Source organism: Salvelinus fontinalis, chromosome 34 (genome assembly GCF_029448725.1).
Source record: "Salvelinus fontinalis isolate EN_2023a chromosome 34, ASM2944872v1, whole genome shotgun sequence".
In the NCBI taxonomy this organism is placed as follows: domain Eukaryota; kingdom Metazoa; phylum Chordata; class Actinopteri; order Salmoniformes; family Salmonidae; genus Salvelinus; species Salvelinus fontinalis.
The window spans coordinates 14221709-14238491 of NC_074698.1; the positions used below are offsets into that span (position 1 = coordinate 14221709).

The window sequence follows — 16783 nt, forward strand, 5'->3', positions numbered from 1 at the left end:
GCATACACTAATCGAAAGACACAGATCCTGTGAATACAGACAATATTTCATGATTTTCTAAGTGTCTTACAGCGAAAACACAATAAATCGTTATATTAGCATAGCACATGTGCAAACATTACACCAGCATTGATTCTAGCCAAAGAGAGCGATAACGTAAACATCGCCAAAATATATACATTTTTTCACTAACCTTCTCAGAATTCTTCAGATGACACTCCTGTAACATCACATTACAACATACATATACAGTTTGTTCGAAAATGTGCATATTTAGCCACCAAAATCATGGTTAGACAATGAGAAAAGTAGCCCAGCTGGTCAGAAAATATCCTGCGCCATATTAGACAGTGATCTAGTCGTATACATAAATACTCATAAACGTGACTAAAAAATATAGGGTGGACAGCGATTGATAGACAATTTAATTCTTAATACAATCGCGGAATTACATTTTTTTAATTATCCTTACTTTTCAATACAGTTTGCGCCAAGCGAAGCTACGTCAAACAAGATGGCGTCCTAAGCCATTAACATTTTTCGACAGAAACACGATTTATCATAATAAATTGTTCCTACTTTGAGCTGTTCTTCCGTCAGAATCTTGGTCAAAGAATCCTTTCTTGGGTCTAATCGTCTTTTGGTCGAAAGCTGTCCTCTTGCCATGTAGAAATGCCCATTGCGTTCGGCATGAATTGGAAGCGTGCCCAGAGATTCACAGTGTCTCAGAAATAAATGTCCCAAAATCGCACTAAACGGGTATAAATTGCTATAAAACGGTTTAAATTAACTACCTTATGATGTTTTTAACTCCTATAACGAGTAGAAACATGACCTGAGAAATATTACTGGCTCCACTAATGCTTGGAAAAAGAACGGGTCGGTGCCCACCGTGCGTCCGACGCAGCAGGAAAGGAGTGCCTACCTACACGTGTTTTTCATTTATAGTGGCTGTGATTGCGCAATCCACACCATTCAAATCGTCATCACGTAAAGGCATCCAGGGGAAGACTTAAGCAGTTTCCGTATACTCATAGCAATAACAGTGGCCTTTAAACTGACTCCAGAACAGGGGCCAAAATGTGTGAAATCTGACTCCATGTCAGGGAAATTGCTGTAGAATGAGTTCTGTTCCACTCAGAGACAAAATTTCAACGGCTATAGAAACTATAGACTGTTTTCTATCCAATAATAATAATAATATGCATATTGTACGATCAAGAATTTTGTAGGAAGCCGTTTCAAAAATTACACGATTTCCATAAATAGTGACAACAGCACCCCCTAGCCTCAACAGGTTAATGAACAGCATTCTCACATAGGTGTTCCTTTTGTCCAGGTGGGAAAGGGCAGTGTGGAGTGCGATGGAGATTGTGTCATCTGTGGATCTATTGGGGCGGTATGCAAATTGGAGTGGGTCTAGGGTATCCAGGAGGATGCTGTTGATGTGAGCCATGATCAGCCTTTCAAAGCACTTCATGGCTACTGACGTGAGTGCTACGGGTCGGTAGTCATTTAGGCAGGTTACCGTCGCTTCCTTGGGCACAGGGACTATGGTGGTCTGCTTGAAACATGTAACTATTACAGACTAGGTCAGGGAGAGCTTGAAAATGTCAGTGAAGACACTTGCCAGTTGGTCCGCGCATGCTTTGAGTACACGTCCTGGTAAACCGTCTGGGATCCGCGGCTTTGTGAATGTTGACCTGTTTAAAGGTCTTGCTCACATTGGCTACAAAGAGCGTTATCACACAGTTGTCCAGAACAGCTGGTGCTCTTGTGCATGCTTCAGTGTTGCTTGCCTCAAAGAGAGCATAAAAGGCATTTACTCCTCTGCTAGGTTCGCGTCACTGGGCAGCTCACGTTTGGGTTTCCCTTTGTAGTCCGTAATAGTTTTCAAGCCCTGCCACATCCGACGAGCGTCAGAGCTGGTGTAGTAGGATTCAATCTTAATCCTGTATTGACGCTTTGCTTGTTTGATGGTTCGTCTGAGGGCATAGCGGGATTTCTTATAAGCGTCTGGATTAGTGTCATGCTCCTTGAAAGCGGCAGCTCTAGCCTTTAGCTCGATGCGGATGTTGCCTGTAATCGATGGCTTCTGGTTGGGATATGTACGTACGTTCACTGTGGGGATGACGTCGTCGATGCACTTAGTGATGAAGTTGACTGAGGTGGTATACTCCCCAATGCTATTGGATGAATTTCGGAACACATCCAGTCTGTGCTAGCAAAACAGTCCTGTAGCGTAGCATCTGCGTCATCTGACCACTGTGTGTCAGTGTATTCACACCTCACCATCATCCTGACCTGTCCTTTCCCCCTCTGTCACCAGCCCAGCATGTGGTGTGTCAGCCCTGGAGTCGCTTCCTGCTCTACTCTCTGCTCAACTCTGGAGAGAGCTGCCTGCTGCACCCAGCCACACTCACACTACTCACACTGGTAAGACTGCACCCAGCCACACTCACACTACTCACACTGGTAAGACTGCACCCAGCCACACTCACACTGGTAAGACTGCACCCAGCCACACTCACACTACTCACACTGGTAAGACTGCACCCAGCCACACTCACACTACTCACACTGGTAAGACTGCACCCAGCCACACTCACACTACTCACACTGGTAAGACTGCACCCAGCCACACTCACACTACTCACACTGGTAAGACTGCCAAACTCTGCTAGGTGAACCGTTTTTGCCAAGGAGATCTTAGTCACACAATTTTACATCTAACTAAGATGTTTGGTGCAGTATTTCTCAAGTGAAAAAATCTGCATGAAAACGAATTGTCTGTCGTTGAATGACAACAAACACTTAATTGAACAATCCCTACTGTTGACCAATCACCGAAGAAGGGGCATAGACTTTGGCTACCAAAATTCGGCTTGTCACAAGAAAAATGTTTGTGTGGACAAATAGCCGAAAAAACCCTTGCCGAAGACCAAAACGTCCCAAAATGGTGTCATAATAAATGCACATATATGAACTACTCCGAACTGTTTTGGATGGGAAGCATGCAGATGCTTCAAGACTGCACCCGGACACACTCACACTACTGTTAGTCTTTGAAGCAGTGCACGGCCATTTTGAAGTGTATTCAAATGTGTCTTTGCCTTCTGTTTGTAAGCAACCCGATGAAGCCTTGAATACCAACACATGTCCCTCCCATGCAGCTGTTGCGGTATGGCAGTAGGGTGGTGGTGTGGGAGCCAGACCTGTGTCAGGTGTTGGAGGCGGTGGAGAAGAGAGGCCTGAACGAGCTGGGAGAGAACACAACACAGGCCCTGAGACAGCTGCTCACACAGGTACAGTACACAACACACTGACTGGAACACATACAGCAGCAGAGTAAAACGCAAACAGAGAGCACACAGGCAGAGCTCTATGAGACTATGTTGAACGTCACTGAGACACATTCTTTTAATTGTCCCATGTCCAAGCAGCCCCCTGTCACAACCTCTACGCCATTGTGTCACACATGACCGTGGCAGGACACAGGCCCTCATTAGGGTTCATCGAGCTCAGTAATGGAATGTCACTGCACTGAAAAGTCATCACTGTCCCCATTTGTCATGTGATACAGCTGGCCCTGCTGTCTCCCATAGTGACAGAGCTTTGACAAGTGTGTGTGTGTGTGTGTGTGTGTGTGTGTGTGTGTGTGTGTGTGTGTGTGTGTGTGTGTGTGTGTGTGTGTGTGTGTGTGTGTGTGTGAGACCCAGTGACTCTTATTCAGGGGTTAGCAGAGCTGAATGTACTCCAGCAGTGTGCGCTTCAGTAGCTTGTCAGATCAGAGTGGGTCTTATGGGAGACTGGCCTGTCACGATATCCGCTGCATGCTGCCTCTTATAATAATAATAGATTTATTTTATATAGCGCTTTTCATTACAAAGAGAATCTCAAATATGCTGTAAATACAAACAAAACAAATGTAGAGATCTGGCAGGTCTTGGTGATGGTCTTCCACAGATTCAGATGATACGGTGTGTTCAGCAAGGCAGTTAAGAAAAGCTGGGCAGTAGCGTAAGCGGATGGACCTTCGATGGCACTGAGAGGGAGCGCCGTCAGTCAGTTACTTAGACAGGCCCGGAGCGCTTCATCAGGCACCTCGTTTGTTGTCTTCTCCTCCTCTGTAGGTAGGCTGGATAGCCCACTACTGAAGTGCAGCACCCACCTGGGTGATGCTTCAACAGCTAGAAGTGCCAGAAAGACCAGCACACCTCAGCAGTAGTCAGGAAACAGTCCCCTACGAGGCGGACCTCTCAACCCCTCACACCGCAGTGTACATCATTCATGCAAAGAGGGCAGGTGGAAAAAAGACAGTGCTGTATTATAGCTATTTCCACCAGACTCCTGTCTCTCATCTCTCTTGTAGTCTCTCTCTCTCTGTCTCTCCTTCACCCACTGACTCTTTCTCACCTCTCCCTCTCTCTCTTCCCTCTCTTCCTCAGCTCCAGTGCAGTATATTCCACCCCCCTCCTACAGAGGAGAGCAGACTGAGGGCCAATACTCTGATGGAGTCACTGAACTCCCTGCCTCCCACAGCCAACGACAACCTGCCCACCAGCATTCTGTATCCTACACTCATGTACCCCGGCGACCCCACACACACACACACACACACACACACAGTTATAGCATAAAAGAAAGTTAGTGCAAGAGATGCTCCTCGTTTTTTTTTTTAAGTCGACAGAGCAGCACTTATCAGTGTTTATTGATTTTTACAGACCATTGATTAAATCTGTCATACGTGATGCATTTCACTTCATCTCTTGTGCTGTCGCTGCTGTTGCCACATACTGAGTCTCCACTCATGTTTCAGTACATCTCTGTCAGAGGTGTGGACCAACTTGTTTTAGTCATCAGACACAGAAACATGCCATTACAGTGCTCTTTCTAGGAGCTCTCTTTCTCTCGCCTTCCTATCTGTCCTTAACCCCTTTTCTCAGGCGTGTTGGAGAGATGCATCTCTGCCTGTCCGACTTCACTGTGAAGACAGACGGACACATTGGCTCTCAGTTATAGACCTGTTTGTTGTGAGAGGCTACATTATTGATTGATTTATCAGCCTTTTTCTGAAGAGGTGTCTGGTACTACTCCTGTCATATTATTACTGATTTACTGTGTCAATTAATAACTAGGGGGAGCATTCCATTAATTTGCCTTTATGTTTGAGGTCTTTCAATAATATAAGTTTATTATAAAGAATTGTTTGGAAAAGAACAGTTGTCATATGTCATTTCAGTAGAAATATAGGCCAATCTGAGGCCACCGATTTGGATGGTCATGGCTAGATGGGATACAGATGTCAAATTGACATCAAATGTTTTAGTTTTTTTGCATTTTAGCAAACCTTATCTCTTTTCCTAAGATGAACCTAATTCTCCTAACTTGCTACGTTAATTATCCTAACCTGCTGCGTAAGTTCTGACCTGCTTCTAAAAGTACATTCTGATCAATTCTGACATAAGCTGCAACCCTGTTGCTTGAGTACTGCAGGATTTTGTTCCCAACTAGGTACTACACCTGACCAACTGAGCTAATTGATCAGTAAAGTGATTTCCTAAATTCAACACAATTGGCCTTCCTGGTTAAAGCAAAAATATGAAGTGGCTGCGGCACTCCAGGACCAGGGTTGCCTACCCTTGCTGTATCCCTTCTAGCCGATTTACTGCCAGCTGCAGTTTTGGACTGTTTGCTCACGAGTATAGTTCATTGGCTGATCCCTCCTGGTGACCTGGATGGAGGTACTGTATGTGATCCTTCATAACCCATAGGAAGTCCCACCCAGTTGACTACGTCAAATGGTGAAAGTCCCCAATGGTGCTGCCCATGCTGAAACGGGCTTTAGGCATTAAGAGTCCTCTGTCTATGAGTTTACTTGCTTTCGTGATAAGTGGGAGGGGGAGGGATTTACAGCGTACAACGGCCTGTGTGCCGCTCTAAAATTTCCGTCTGGAAACCACCTCCTTCCATGTAATCGCTGGCTATCATTCGTCCAAGCAGAGCCAGCCGGTGCGATCGTGGCAGTGGCGGAGTGGAGCAAGCGACTTCTGTATGTAAATTAACATTTCAAACGCGATATTGTCACCTGAATATTGTAACAAATACTCCGCAACTGATGTCTCCATCTTTACGAGGAAACTGATGCTAGCGAGAAAGAATCGTTGGTTTCGCTATCGTTTTATATCGTGCTGTTTCTTACTACGAGGTGAGTGAACCGCGAGTTAGTGATGATGTCGAAGTCTAGTGTTCACAGCTGTCCAGTAGCGATCGAAATGCATGCATTGGGATACAGATGGGTTTACATTGCCATTCAAATTCTCGATGACCGGTTTATTCACAAATAGTCCCGTCAGTTAATAAAATGCTGCTATTTCATGTGCCTCGATTGTTTTCAAAGATAGCGAACGTTTTCTAAAAGAATGCAACAGAGATCATTGTGGCTCGAGCCTCTTCCTTGAAAATGGTGTCTGACATACTGATGTGAAACATGAAATGAAAGGATATTTCAAGTCCACTGTATGCAAAACAGCTTCCAAGCGGGGTCAGAAAGGGGTAATTTTGATTGGCAGTATGTTAACCTTTATCTCAACAAGTTTACATTTTGTATGACATTTCCCTCAAAGTATCAATTATTGCCAACAAAATACTTAGGCAATACCCCGTGCTTCTCTGAAAGCATAACTTTACCAATAACAGCTGTATGTATCACGCAGAGAGCGCAGATATTGTAATGTATCCCACCCTGAACCTCAACTCCGACAGATTATATGGTACAACATACTGTACTATCTTACATTTTATGTATTATAAAATATCTTACAACAGCCTCTCTTACAACTCTGCATACAGAGTTTGATGGCCCATTCTGTAATGATTGACAGCCAGGGGCGTCATGCACCCATTATTTTATGGGGGCACGAATTGTGTGTGGATGGATTCTTTAGCATGGTCTGGAGCCCCCTCCAGTTTGAAAAATCCTAAATTGTCCAACACCAGAAATGGCTTTTTCTTACAATCTAGAGCCATAGGATTATACCTAATTCCATGTAAAAGATATGTATTTTTCTGCATAGGTTATGTAAGTATACCTCTTTTCCTGTTCAATTGTCATTTTCATTAAAATGCCACACTGGTATATAGTGTCATAACCTTAAATATGCTTCTCTGCATCTTTGCTAGCCCAACTGGCTGCATATTGCACTATTATTGCTTTCCAACTTTTGTCATCTGCATCCAACTGGACTCTATGCAGCCGGATATACACTCATGGCCCCCGGCAACTGGCTCTACATAAAATATCCTCCATTCAGGGGCGAGGGTGCCAATTTACTCCTTGACTAGCTTTAAAAATATGCACACTGTCTTAATAAAACACCATTTTCGACCACCATGCTTGAGTGGCTAGTGCTACTTCCTGATGTTGCACACAGCGTTCAGCCAGGGGTAAACAGACTGCTGCAGCCTGATTGGCTGAACATCACAGGTAGCATTAGCCACTCTAGCATGCTGGTGGAGCATTTCATTTTATTAAGACAGTACCCATATTTTTTACCAGAGGCTCTTTATTAAAACTAGTTGAGGAAATTGAAGCCCTGACGGCCTGAATTGAGGATGATTTATGTGTGAGTGTATAGAGGGGTTGGTTGTTTAGCAACAAAACTGACACGTGCGCAACTATGGGGCAAAACCGACTGGGTTGGCTTAGATTATTGACAACAGGTAAACTACATTTTGTCTCCAAGTGTTTATTGAAAACATACACTGAACAAAATTATATAAATGCATCATCCAACAATTTCAAATATTTTACTGAGTTACAGTAAATAATGTATTGGGACCTAATCTATGGATTTCACATGACTGGGAATACAGATATGTGTCTGTTGGTCACAGATGCCTTTATAAAAAAGTAGTGGGGGTGAATCAGAAAACCAGTCAGTATCTGGTGTGACCACCATTTGCCTTATGTAGCGTGACACATCTCCTTCGCATTGAGTTGATCAGGCTGTTGATTGTGGCCTGTGGAATGTTGTCCCACTCCTTTTCAATGGCTGTGTGAAGTTGCTAGATATTGTTGGGAACTGGAACACGCTGTTGTACACGTCGATCTAGAGCATCCCAAACATGCTCAATGGGTGACATGTCTTGTGAGTTTGCAGGCCATGGAAGAACTGGGACATTTTCAGCTACCAGGAATTGTGTACAGATCCTTGGGACATGGGGGGGCTTGCATTATCATGCTGAAACATGAGGGGATGGCGGTGGATGAATGGCACTAGAATGGGTCTCAGGATCTCTTGCCATTGATAAAATGCATTTGTGTTTGTTTGCCATAGCTTATGCCTGCCCATACCAAAACCCCACCACCCACCATAGGGCACTTTGTTGACATCATCAAACCACTTGCCCACACGATGCCATTTGCCCGGTAGAGTTGAAACCAGGATTCATCTGTGAAGAACACACTTCTCCAGCGTGCCAGTGACTGTCAAAGGTGAGCATTTGCACACTGAAGTCGTTTACGGCGCCAAACTGCAATCAGGTCAAGACTGGTGCGGACGCCGAGCACGAAGATGAGCTTCCCTGAGACTGTTTCTGACAGTTTGTGCAGAAATTCTTTGTTTCTGCAAACCCATGGTTTCATCAGTTGTCTCAGACAATCCCGTTGGTGAAGAAGCTGGATGTGAAGGTCCTGGGCTGGCATGGTTACACTTGGTGTGCGGATGTGAGGCCGGTTGGACAAATTCTCTAAAATTACGTTGGAGGCGGCTTATGGTAGAGAAATTAACATTCAGTTCTCTGGCAACAGCTCTGGTGGACATTCCTGCAGTCAGCATGCCAATTGAATGCTCCCTCAACTTGAGACATCTGTAGCATTGTGACAAAACTACACTTTTTAGTGGCTTTAGTAAGAGTGCACCTGTATAATGATCATGCTGTTTAATCAGCTTCTTTTTTTGATTTTCTTTTTTAACCCCTTTTTTCGTGGTTTCCAATTGGTAGTTAGTCTTGTCTCATCGCTGCAACTCCCATACGGACTTGGGAGATGCGAAGGTCGAGAGCCGTGCGTCCTCCGAAACACAACCCAGCTAAGCCGCACTGCTTCTTGACACAATATCCACTTAACCAGAAAGCCAGCCGTTACCAATGTGTCGGAGGAAACACCGTACACCTGGCAACCGTGTCAGCATGCACTGTGCCCTGCCCACCACAGGAGTCGCTAGTGCGCGAAGGGACTAGGACGTCCCTGCCAGCCAAACCCTCCCTTAACCCGGACATCCCTGGGCCAATTGTGCGCCGCCCCATGGGTCTCCCGGTCGCAGCCGGCTGCGACAGAGCCTGGACTCGAACCCATAATCTCTAGTAGCACAGCTAGCACTGCGATGGCCCTTAATCAACTTCTTGATATGCTACACCTGTCAGGTGGATGTATTATCTTGGCAAAGGAGAAATGCTCACTAACAGGGATGTAAACAAATTTGTGCATAACATTTGAGAAAAATAACCTTTTTGTGTGTATGTAACATTTCCAGGATCTTTCATTTCAGCTCATGAAACATAGGACCAACTCTTAATATGTTGCGTTTATATTTTTTTCCAGTGTAAATAAATTTGCACGATGACCGCTTGTTGTCTCTCAAATATATTGTTATAGTTGTTGGTTAGCTATCTAGTGAATTTTAGCATTGACATGAAATCATTTAAAATCACCTCAAACAAGACATGATATCAAGAATAACATGAATCTAGCTCAAACGGGTCACTTACCATTCCCCACATGGGAGTTTCTTGTCATTGTTTGTAGCTATCTGGCCATCCAGAATCACAACTCGCGGACTTCTGCCCCATTGAAGCGTGTGCATCGTTTTTGTGACGTTGTCAGCTAACCCATCTATAGCCAGCTGCATAGAGCCCAGTTGGATGCAGATGACAAACTATGTAAAAGGAATAATACGGCCGGTTGGCCTACATCTCTGCTAAAATATTTAAAGGAAAGTGAGTCTTATTTAGTAATTGCTTGCTTTTCTAAAGTCTACCAACCTTGCCAGCAGGAATGTCCGATAAGATAGTTAGACAAGCTACTCTTACTTGATCGCCTGCAATGGCTTGGAAGCTAGTTTTCCAGTCGCCCAACCTCATAACTATCTGTGCTAGCTAAAGCCAACTTCATAAAATTGCTAGATGGCTATTATTACAGAGAAACAACTATTTTTTGTTTGATTTATTAATCAAGAAGGAATCAATAGGCTAAAGCTTCATCAAATGCATTTACAAACATACCTCCTGCAAGTCCTGCCCATCACTGGCATCTAAAATCAAATCAAACACTGTTTGTCTCTCTCTCTCCTCCACTGACGATACTGTCTGCAGGATCCTAAGTGGCGCAGCGGTCTAAGACACTGCATCGCAGTGCTAGAGGCGTCACTACAGACCCGGATTCGATCCCGGGCTGTATCACAACCGGCCGTGTTTGGGAGTACCAAAGGGCGGCACACAATTGGCCCAGTGTCGTCCGGGTTTGGCCGGGGTAGGCCGTCATTGTAAATAAGAATTTGTTCTTAACTGACTTGCCTAGTTAAAGATATACTTATCCTTAATGCAACCGCTGTGTCAGATTTCACACCATGGAATAATCTGAGTACAGCGCTCAGCCACCAAAACAAGCCATACAGATACCCGCCATGTTGTGGAGTCAACAGAAGTCAGAAATAGCATTATAAATATTCACTTACCTTTGATCTTCATCGGAATGCACTCCCAGGAATCCCAGTTCCACAATAAATGTTTGTTTTGTTTGATAAAGTCCATCATTTATGTCCAAATACCTCCTTTTTGTTTGCACGTTTAGTTCACAAATCCAAATTCACAAGGCACAGGCACTTAGTCCAGACAAAGTCATAACAGTTCGTAGAAACATGTCAAATGATGTATAGAATCAATCTTTAGGATGTTTTTATCATAAATCTTCAATAATATTCCAACCAGACAATTCCTTTGTCTTTAGAAATGAAAAGGAACCGAACTCGTGCTCACGGCCGCATGCGTGACTAAACTAATGGCATTCTGCCAGACCCCTTAGTCAAACAGCTTTTATTCGCTCCCCCTTCACAGTAGAAGCCTGAAACAAGGTTCTAAAGACAGTTGACATCTAGTGGAAGCCTTAGGAAGTGCAATCGGACCAAATTTACACTATCTTGGATAGGCATATACTTGAAAATCTACAAACCTCAGATTTCCCACTTCCTGGCTGGATTCTTTCTCAGGTTTTTGCCTGCCATATGAGTTCTGTTATACTCACAGACATCATTCAAACAGTTTTAGAAACTTCATAGTGTTTTCTATCCAAATATACTAATAATATGCATATCTTAGCTTCTGGGACTGAGTAGCAGGCAGTTTACTCTGGGCATGCTTTTCATCCGAATGTGAAAATAGCGCCCCCAGCCATAAGAAGTTAAATAAAATAAAAATCTAAAGTCCTGCCTAGAATATCTTTGCTCCTTGGTGCACCTTGTAAGGAACCACTTACTAGGGAGAATAGGGGGGTTACCTTTTGCCTGGTCCAGTCAGTGTGCTCCCTCTGTAAAGTACCACTGACATTATTATAAAACGTAGGCTTAGAAATTAAGTTTAGTCATTCATTTAACATCTGAAAATGTTTAAAACAGGACAAATCTGAGGGGGCACGTGTCCTTGTCTCCCCCTATGGGCATGACGCCTCTGATGGGGAGCTTACAGTAAATAGGTGCATTTTGGAGTGTAATTTCTCAAATTCTGTGCTATGCATGATGCCTGTGGGATATGATTGATGTCCTAGTCGCTTGCCCCTCTGCTCCACCTTAATATCCCAGCACTTTGTCTAGTCCGATGGAAACATCAATGCTGGATGCCCATTTGTCCATGGTGTTGACACTAATAAAATCTATGTCCTTCTTGGCTATGCTTGTAACGAAACATGGATATGGGGCGAAACATGGATAAGTCTCTTCCCTGGTTGTCTGTCTTAGAAATATTTGACTTGTTGACTTGCATGTTTAGTACAAAAAGCTGGAAGGCAGCCCAAAGATGTTTTCCGAATGCACAAATTGTTCCTAATCGAACACTGTCTGTATTCTGCTGCTCCAACTGTATCATCAGCACCCATTTTTGCACACAGAGCAGATGTTGCAAAGTTTCTCAAAGTATGTCATAGGCTATGACAGGGCATTTGCCTGAATCACCAATGTCAAATCACATGGCTTGCATAACCCAATATCTGAATCTTCAGGCAGTATTTTAATGAAATAGTCTAACCATAGGAGGTTAAGTGTCAGAGTAGGGGAATGCAACTGAAGAGTTCAGAATAGAGAACATCTTTTCAGCTGTTTCTCAAAATGTAGTATCAGGTGTCAGTCCTCATTTCTCTTTCACTCACAACCCTGACTCTTTCTCTCACTATCAGATCCCTGTCTTTAGGCCTAACCTTGTTGCGATTTGAAAAAGATGAATGAAATATTCAGCAGAAAAGCAGTTGGCTCCCCCAGGGTGTCTCTCATCCCACAGTACTCCTTCCTCATCTTTCTTCTGTCTCTCACAATCCCCCCCTGCCACTTCCCCTTCTCGCTCTCTGATAATATTATCGATGGAGACATTGCTGAATTATACATTTGGTGTTCTATCGATGCTGTCTTCTCCTCCCTCTACACTTTTGTTTTCTGCTGATGTTGTTTTAAAAGCCATCAAATATGCATCAGTCCAAGACTCATTTTTATCCTGTTCAAATGTATTAACATGCTCCAAGGGAGAGGAGGCTGGACCTGAGGGAATGTTGAGGCAGCCCACAGCTTAGAGGATGGAGTGTGTATGACAGGAAGAAAGAGGATGCAAGACAGGGGCTGGCAAGAAGTCAGTGAAAATTATTTTGGGGTTTAGACAAGTGACATGTCAAGTGACTTTTAGAAGTTGTTTAAATGGGACAGATATAACCTCATTAGAACCTATGTAATTTATAGTACAGGTCCAAAATGGATTTAAAAAGTAAAAATATGATCATAAATATACAGATTTTTTTGTATTTATAGGTAACCCTCAAAACACCTAGGAAAATACAAGAATATGCTCTCATGTCAACCAGACAGACCTACTGTAAATGTTGGTTTTACAAGTTCAGTAAAAACATTGTAATAAATATTTCCTAATACTGTTTAACAGCATTTTCTCTCGTTCTGTGTATGTTAGAGTGCCTCATCATCGTCGCCTCTTGACCATGCTAAGTGTGTGTACAGTCCTCCTGGTGGTTGCTGCTGCAGCTCTCTCCTCTGCAGACTCCGATACGCACAGACACGACTCCAACCTGGAGATCTGTATCCTACTCTGTTTCCTTCTTCAGAATATTAAGAGGTGTCCTCTTGGATGACCCTTGATTAGTGTGTATGTATTGAAATGTCTGTCAGCATTTCTTCCTGAACACCCCCCCCCTCTCAGACAAGCGTCTGTTTGAGACCAAGAGGAAAGACCAGCTAAATGCTCTGAAGAACCTGGTGGAGCTCAATGACATCAACCAGCAGTATAAGATCATAGACATCATGCTGAAGGGCCTGTTTAAGGTACAATGGCTCCACTCCTGTTTAACTTCCCTTCATGCTGCCCATTAGCTAGAAACAGGATGTTGTGGCCTTGGCGGGAAGTAATTGCGGTATTAGTTTCTTAGCATGTTTACATTATTATGATCTCATGAGTAGGCAAATAAGGCCACTTGCCAAGTAGTATCTAAGTAGCCGGTCACTAATAGGACAAGAGTAACCCGGATTTAGCTTCCAAGTCTTCCTTTTGTGCTTAAAGCCTCACTGTATATACTGTATTCTTCCCAGATATATATACTGTTTGATTCCCAGAGGACATATCTGCTCTCTGGCCAAGGACATCTATGGTAGTCAACCCACAGTGGGCAATCTACATTGTGTGTGTGTGTGTGTGTTCTGTGAAGGTGTTGGAGGACTCGAAGGCCGTCCTTATTGCAGCCAACATGCAGGCTGATGATCCCTTCCCCATGGATGACAAAATCAAAGAAGGTCAGATCATATACCGTTACTACACTTTGCTCTCTCTCCTCGCTCTTTCTCACTCTGCTAATCTGATTTGTCTGTTACCATCTTGCTTTTTTCTCCTCCTCGCTCCCTCCCCTTTTCCCTCTCTCCGCCTCTTACGTTTTCTTACGCTCTTTTAGTATGTCAGTCTGCAGTGATTTACTTTATAGTTTATTTCCTAAGTATGAAATGTAGACTACTCTCTTTCTCTATATCGCTCCATAGCCTACTCCCATGTGGTGGAGAACACAGCGTTCTTTGGGGACGTGGCGTTGCGTTTCCCACGTATTGTCCACCACTACTACGACCGTAACCCTGACTGGGGCGGCCTTCTGCGATGGGGGCTCCGCTTCTGCAACCTCACTGGGGTGTTCACCGGGGGTGCACACCAGCATGTTCTCTCACTGGTGAGACGGGGATGGAACTGGGGCATAGAGGAAATGTTTATTCTTTATTGAAAGCCAACTGGTGTAATGTATTATAACCTTATTACTACATTTTATAAGCATATCATTAAGTAACTAATGTTTTCTATGTGCCTTTTCTTTCTATGGATTCAAAATGGCGGATAACTCTCACTCTGTCTCTCAGATGTCGCAGGAGTTGGGAATAATAGAGAAATCCCCAGACTTCACCAACCCATACCGCACTGAGAGAGACGACGTGAGTAACACACAGTGGCTCTCAGCCTCTGTGACCACATTGTATACTATCACAGTGAAGTCTACCAGACAGACTTGAAAAGTGTGTTCTTTTAAGGCTTGTTTAACAAACAAGTTTGACTATGTTTGAAAGCTTGACTGTTTGAGACAAGCATAACATCAGTAAAACTCATACTGACTGCACCTTTCCCATCCTCTGCTGTTTGATTCTCAACACTCGTACACCTATTATTAAAAATGCCTCTCAAACACGTTCACGCGCTCTGCTTTTCTCTGGTGCAGGTGCTTCACACTGCAGAGGCTTTTCAGAAGATCCTGAGGGAGGAGGAGAAGAGGAGAAGGAAAGAGGACAAGAGGAAAGAGATTAGGAAGGGGCCCCGCATCTCCCGCTCCCGTACTGAGCTATAGTACTTTACCTCAACTCTTGGAGAGAAATGACAAGGAGAAGGAAAATGTAGGGGGATGTCCTGAGTCCTAGATTCAGTGATGAAGAGGTTGGGTGTTGGAACCGGTGAGTTCTGTCAAAGGGAAAAAGTGGCAGCAGAGAATTTGAGAGGGAACTAGAAGTGTTTATGTGGCACAGGAACAAACTGGAGAGAAGGAAAGGAGGTTGAGCTCTATCTGTGGAATCAGACTTACTGTATACAGAACTGTGCCCAACCTGCAGTTATTATGAAACAAAGAAAATACAGCTAGCCCATGTTGAAGAAGATTTAATAAGGAAAGCTCATTTTCATAACTAGATTACATAACTGTACTTTGGAAGAAACAGCAAATACCCAATATGTTATGTTTTTTGTGAATAGATTGAATACAATTTACTACCATACATCTTTTGATTATGGCATTTGTACGTATGAGTTTACATTCCCATTCAACAAGCTTTAAAATATAAAGCTTGAATATGTTGAATTATGTTTTGTGTTTAAGTTTTCCTGTCGCCTTCTCCAGAGTTATCAGATTTATATAATGAGATTTTATGAGTTTGTTGTTGAATGGTCCAACTGTAGGTGTATCCTCTTAATTTGCGGTACAAGTGTTGATCGTGAGCGCAGAACCATTTTTCATGATGTCTGCCACTTGCTCTCCTAGAGCCGAATGCTTTCTTAGCTCTGTCTGTGTGTGACTGTCCGCATGAGTGTTAAATGGGGTCTGGTCACTTTTATGATTTTAATTAAACTATTTTACATATTATTTTGTCTACAATTAGGGAGGGATAATGTCTTAGAGCTGTGTCTTTTGGCAACCACTCATCAGCTTAAACTTCTATATCATGTCACATTTGTTTCTGTCCATCTGATGGCCATAATGAAATGTCAGAACAGCAGTCACCTAGAACAATGCCTTTAAAAAACATCTTTATTTTGGCATATCTAGGGAAGATCTTAATTCCATATTCCTCCTGTCCTGTCCTCAAAATCCATTCAACCAGAAATCCCTCCTCTCTGACCACCTCCTATGGGTTTTGAGAAAGAGAGAGGATGTGAGGAGTATACAATTGAGATATTCCCTTAGTGTTTTACATTTTACATTTAAGTCATTTAGCAGACGCTCTTATCCAGAGCGACTTACAAGTACATACATTCATACTTTTTTGTACTGGTCCTCTGTGGGAATTGAACCCACAACCCTGGCGTTGCAAACGCCATGCTCTACCAACTGAGCCACACGGGACAAGTTATGTTTTGTTGCCTCTTGACAGTTTGAGGGAAAATAGCTAATTTTAATGTAAATAAGTTCTATTCAATATACAGGGGTGATGACTGATTGATTATGATTTGCTAGAGTTTTGTAAATGGACTGTTATTTATGTATGTTCAGAGCAGTGCAGGCTGGTGGGAGGAGCTAAAGGAGGATGTGCTCATTTTAATGGGTGGAATGGAGTTCACAGGTTTGTTTTATTCCATTCCAGCCATTACAATGAGCATGTCCTCCTATAGATCATCCCACCAGCCTCCTCTCGTTCAGATTTAGCGTCTCATTACTGAGAATTTACTATCGTGAGTAGATTTATCATACATTTAAGTTTAATAAAAAATTACTATGAATCAT

General features: G+C 43.3%; 2 protein-coding genes across 3 annotated transcripts in view; both read left to right on the top strand.

Moving 5' to 3' along the window:
• The window catches only part of LOC129833222 (meiosis inhibitor protein 1-like), a 34308-nt gene extending 29088 nt beyond the window's left edge, over positions 1 to 5220 (top strand). Inside the window, exons 28-31 of the mRNA XM_055897638.1 lie at positions 2330 to 2436; positions 3174 to 3305; positions 4449 to 4570; positions 4947 to 5220. Of these exons, the coding sequence (XP_055753613.1) occupies positions 2330 to 2436; positions 3174 to 3305; positions 4449 to 4570; positions 4947 to 5022 (437 nt within the window). The 3' untranslated portion in view covers positions 5023 to 5220. The remainder of the gene's footprint in view (positions 1 to 2329; positions 2437 to 3173; positions 3306 to 4448; positions 4571 to 4946) is intronic.
• A 678-nt stretch (positions 5221 to 5898) lies between these two features.
• On the top strand, positions 5899 to 16779 carry LOC129833224 (coiled-coil domain-containing protein 134-like). 2 transcript variants are annotated; one of them, XM_055897641.1, is made up of 7 exons: positions 5899 to 6052; positions 13222 to 13346; positions 13468 to 13589; positions 13970 to 14054; positions 14295 to 14476; positions 14661 to 14732; positions 15014 to 16779. In XM_055897641.1, exons 2-7 carry the CDS (start codon positions 13250 to 13252, stop codon positions 15137 to 15139), a joined length of 684 nt encoding a protein of 227 aa, XP_055753616.1. In that variant the 5' UTR covers positions 5899 to 6052; positions 13222 to 13249; the 3' UTR covers positions 15140 to 16779. The 2 variants fall into 2 exon arrangements, with proteins under 2 accessions (XP_055753616.1, XP_055753615.1); XM_055897640.1 differs by having other exon boundaries at positions 5972 to 6208.
• The last annotated feature ends 4 nt before the right edge of the window (positions 16780 to 16783 follow it).

Excerpts from the sequence above, each read along its gene's own strand:
- LOC129833224 (XM_055897641.1), top strand. The coding sequence starts at position 13,250 with ATGCTAAGTGTGTGTACAGTCCTCCTGGTGGTTGCTGCTGCAGCTCTC. Across the intron at positions 13,347-13,467 it reads CGACTCCAACCTGGAGATCT|ACAAGCGTCTGTTTGAGACC; the intron begins GTATCCTACTCT and ends CCCCCCTCTCAG. Across the intron at positions 14,055-14,294 it reads GGATGACAAAATCAAAGAAG|CCTACTCCCATGTGGTGGAG; the intron begins GTCAGATCATAT and ends ATCGCTCCATAG.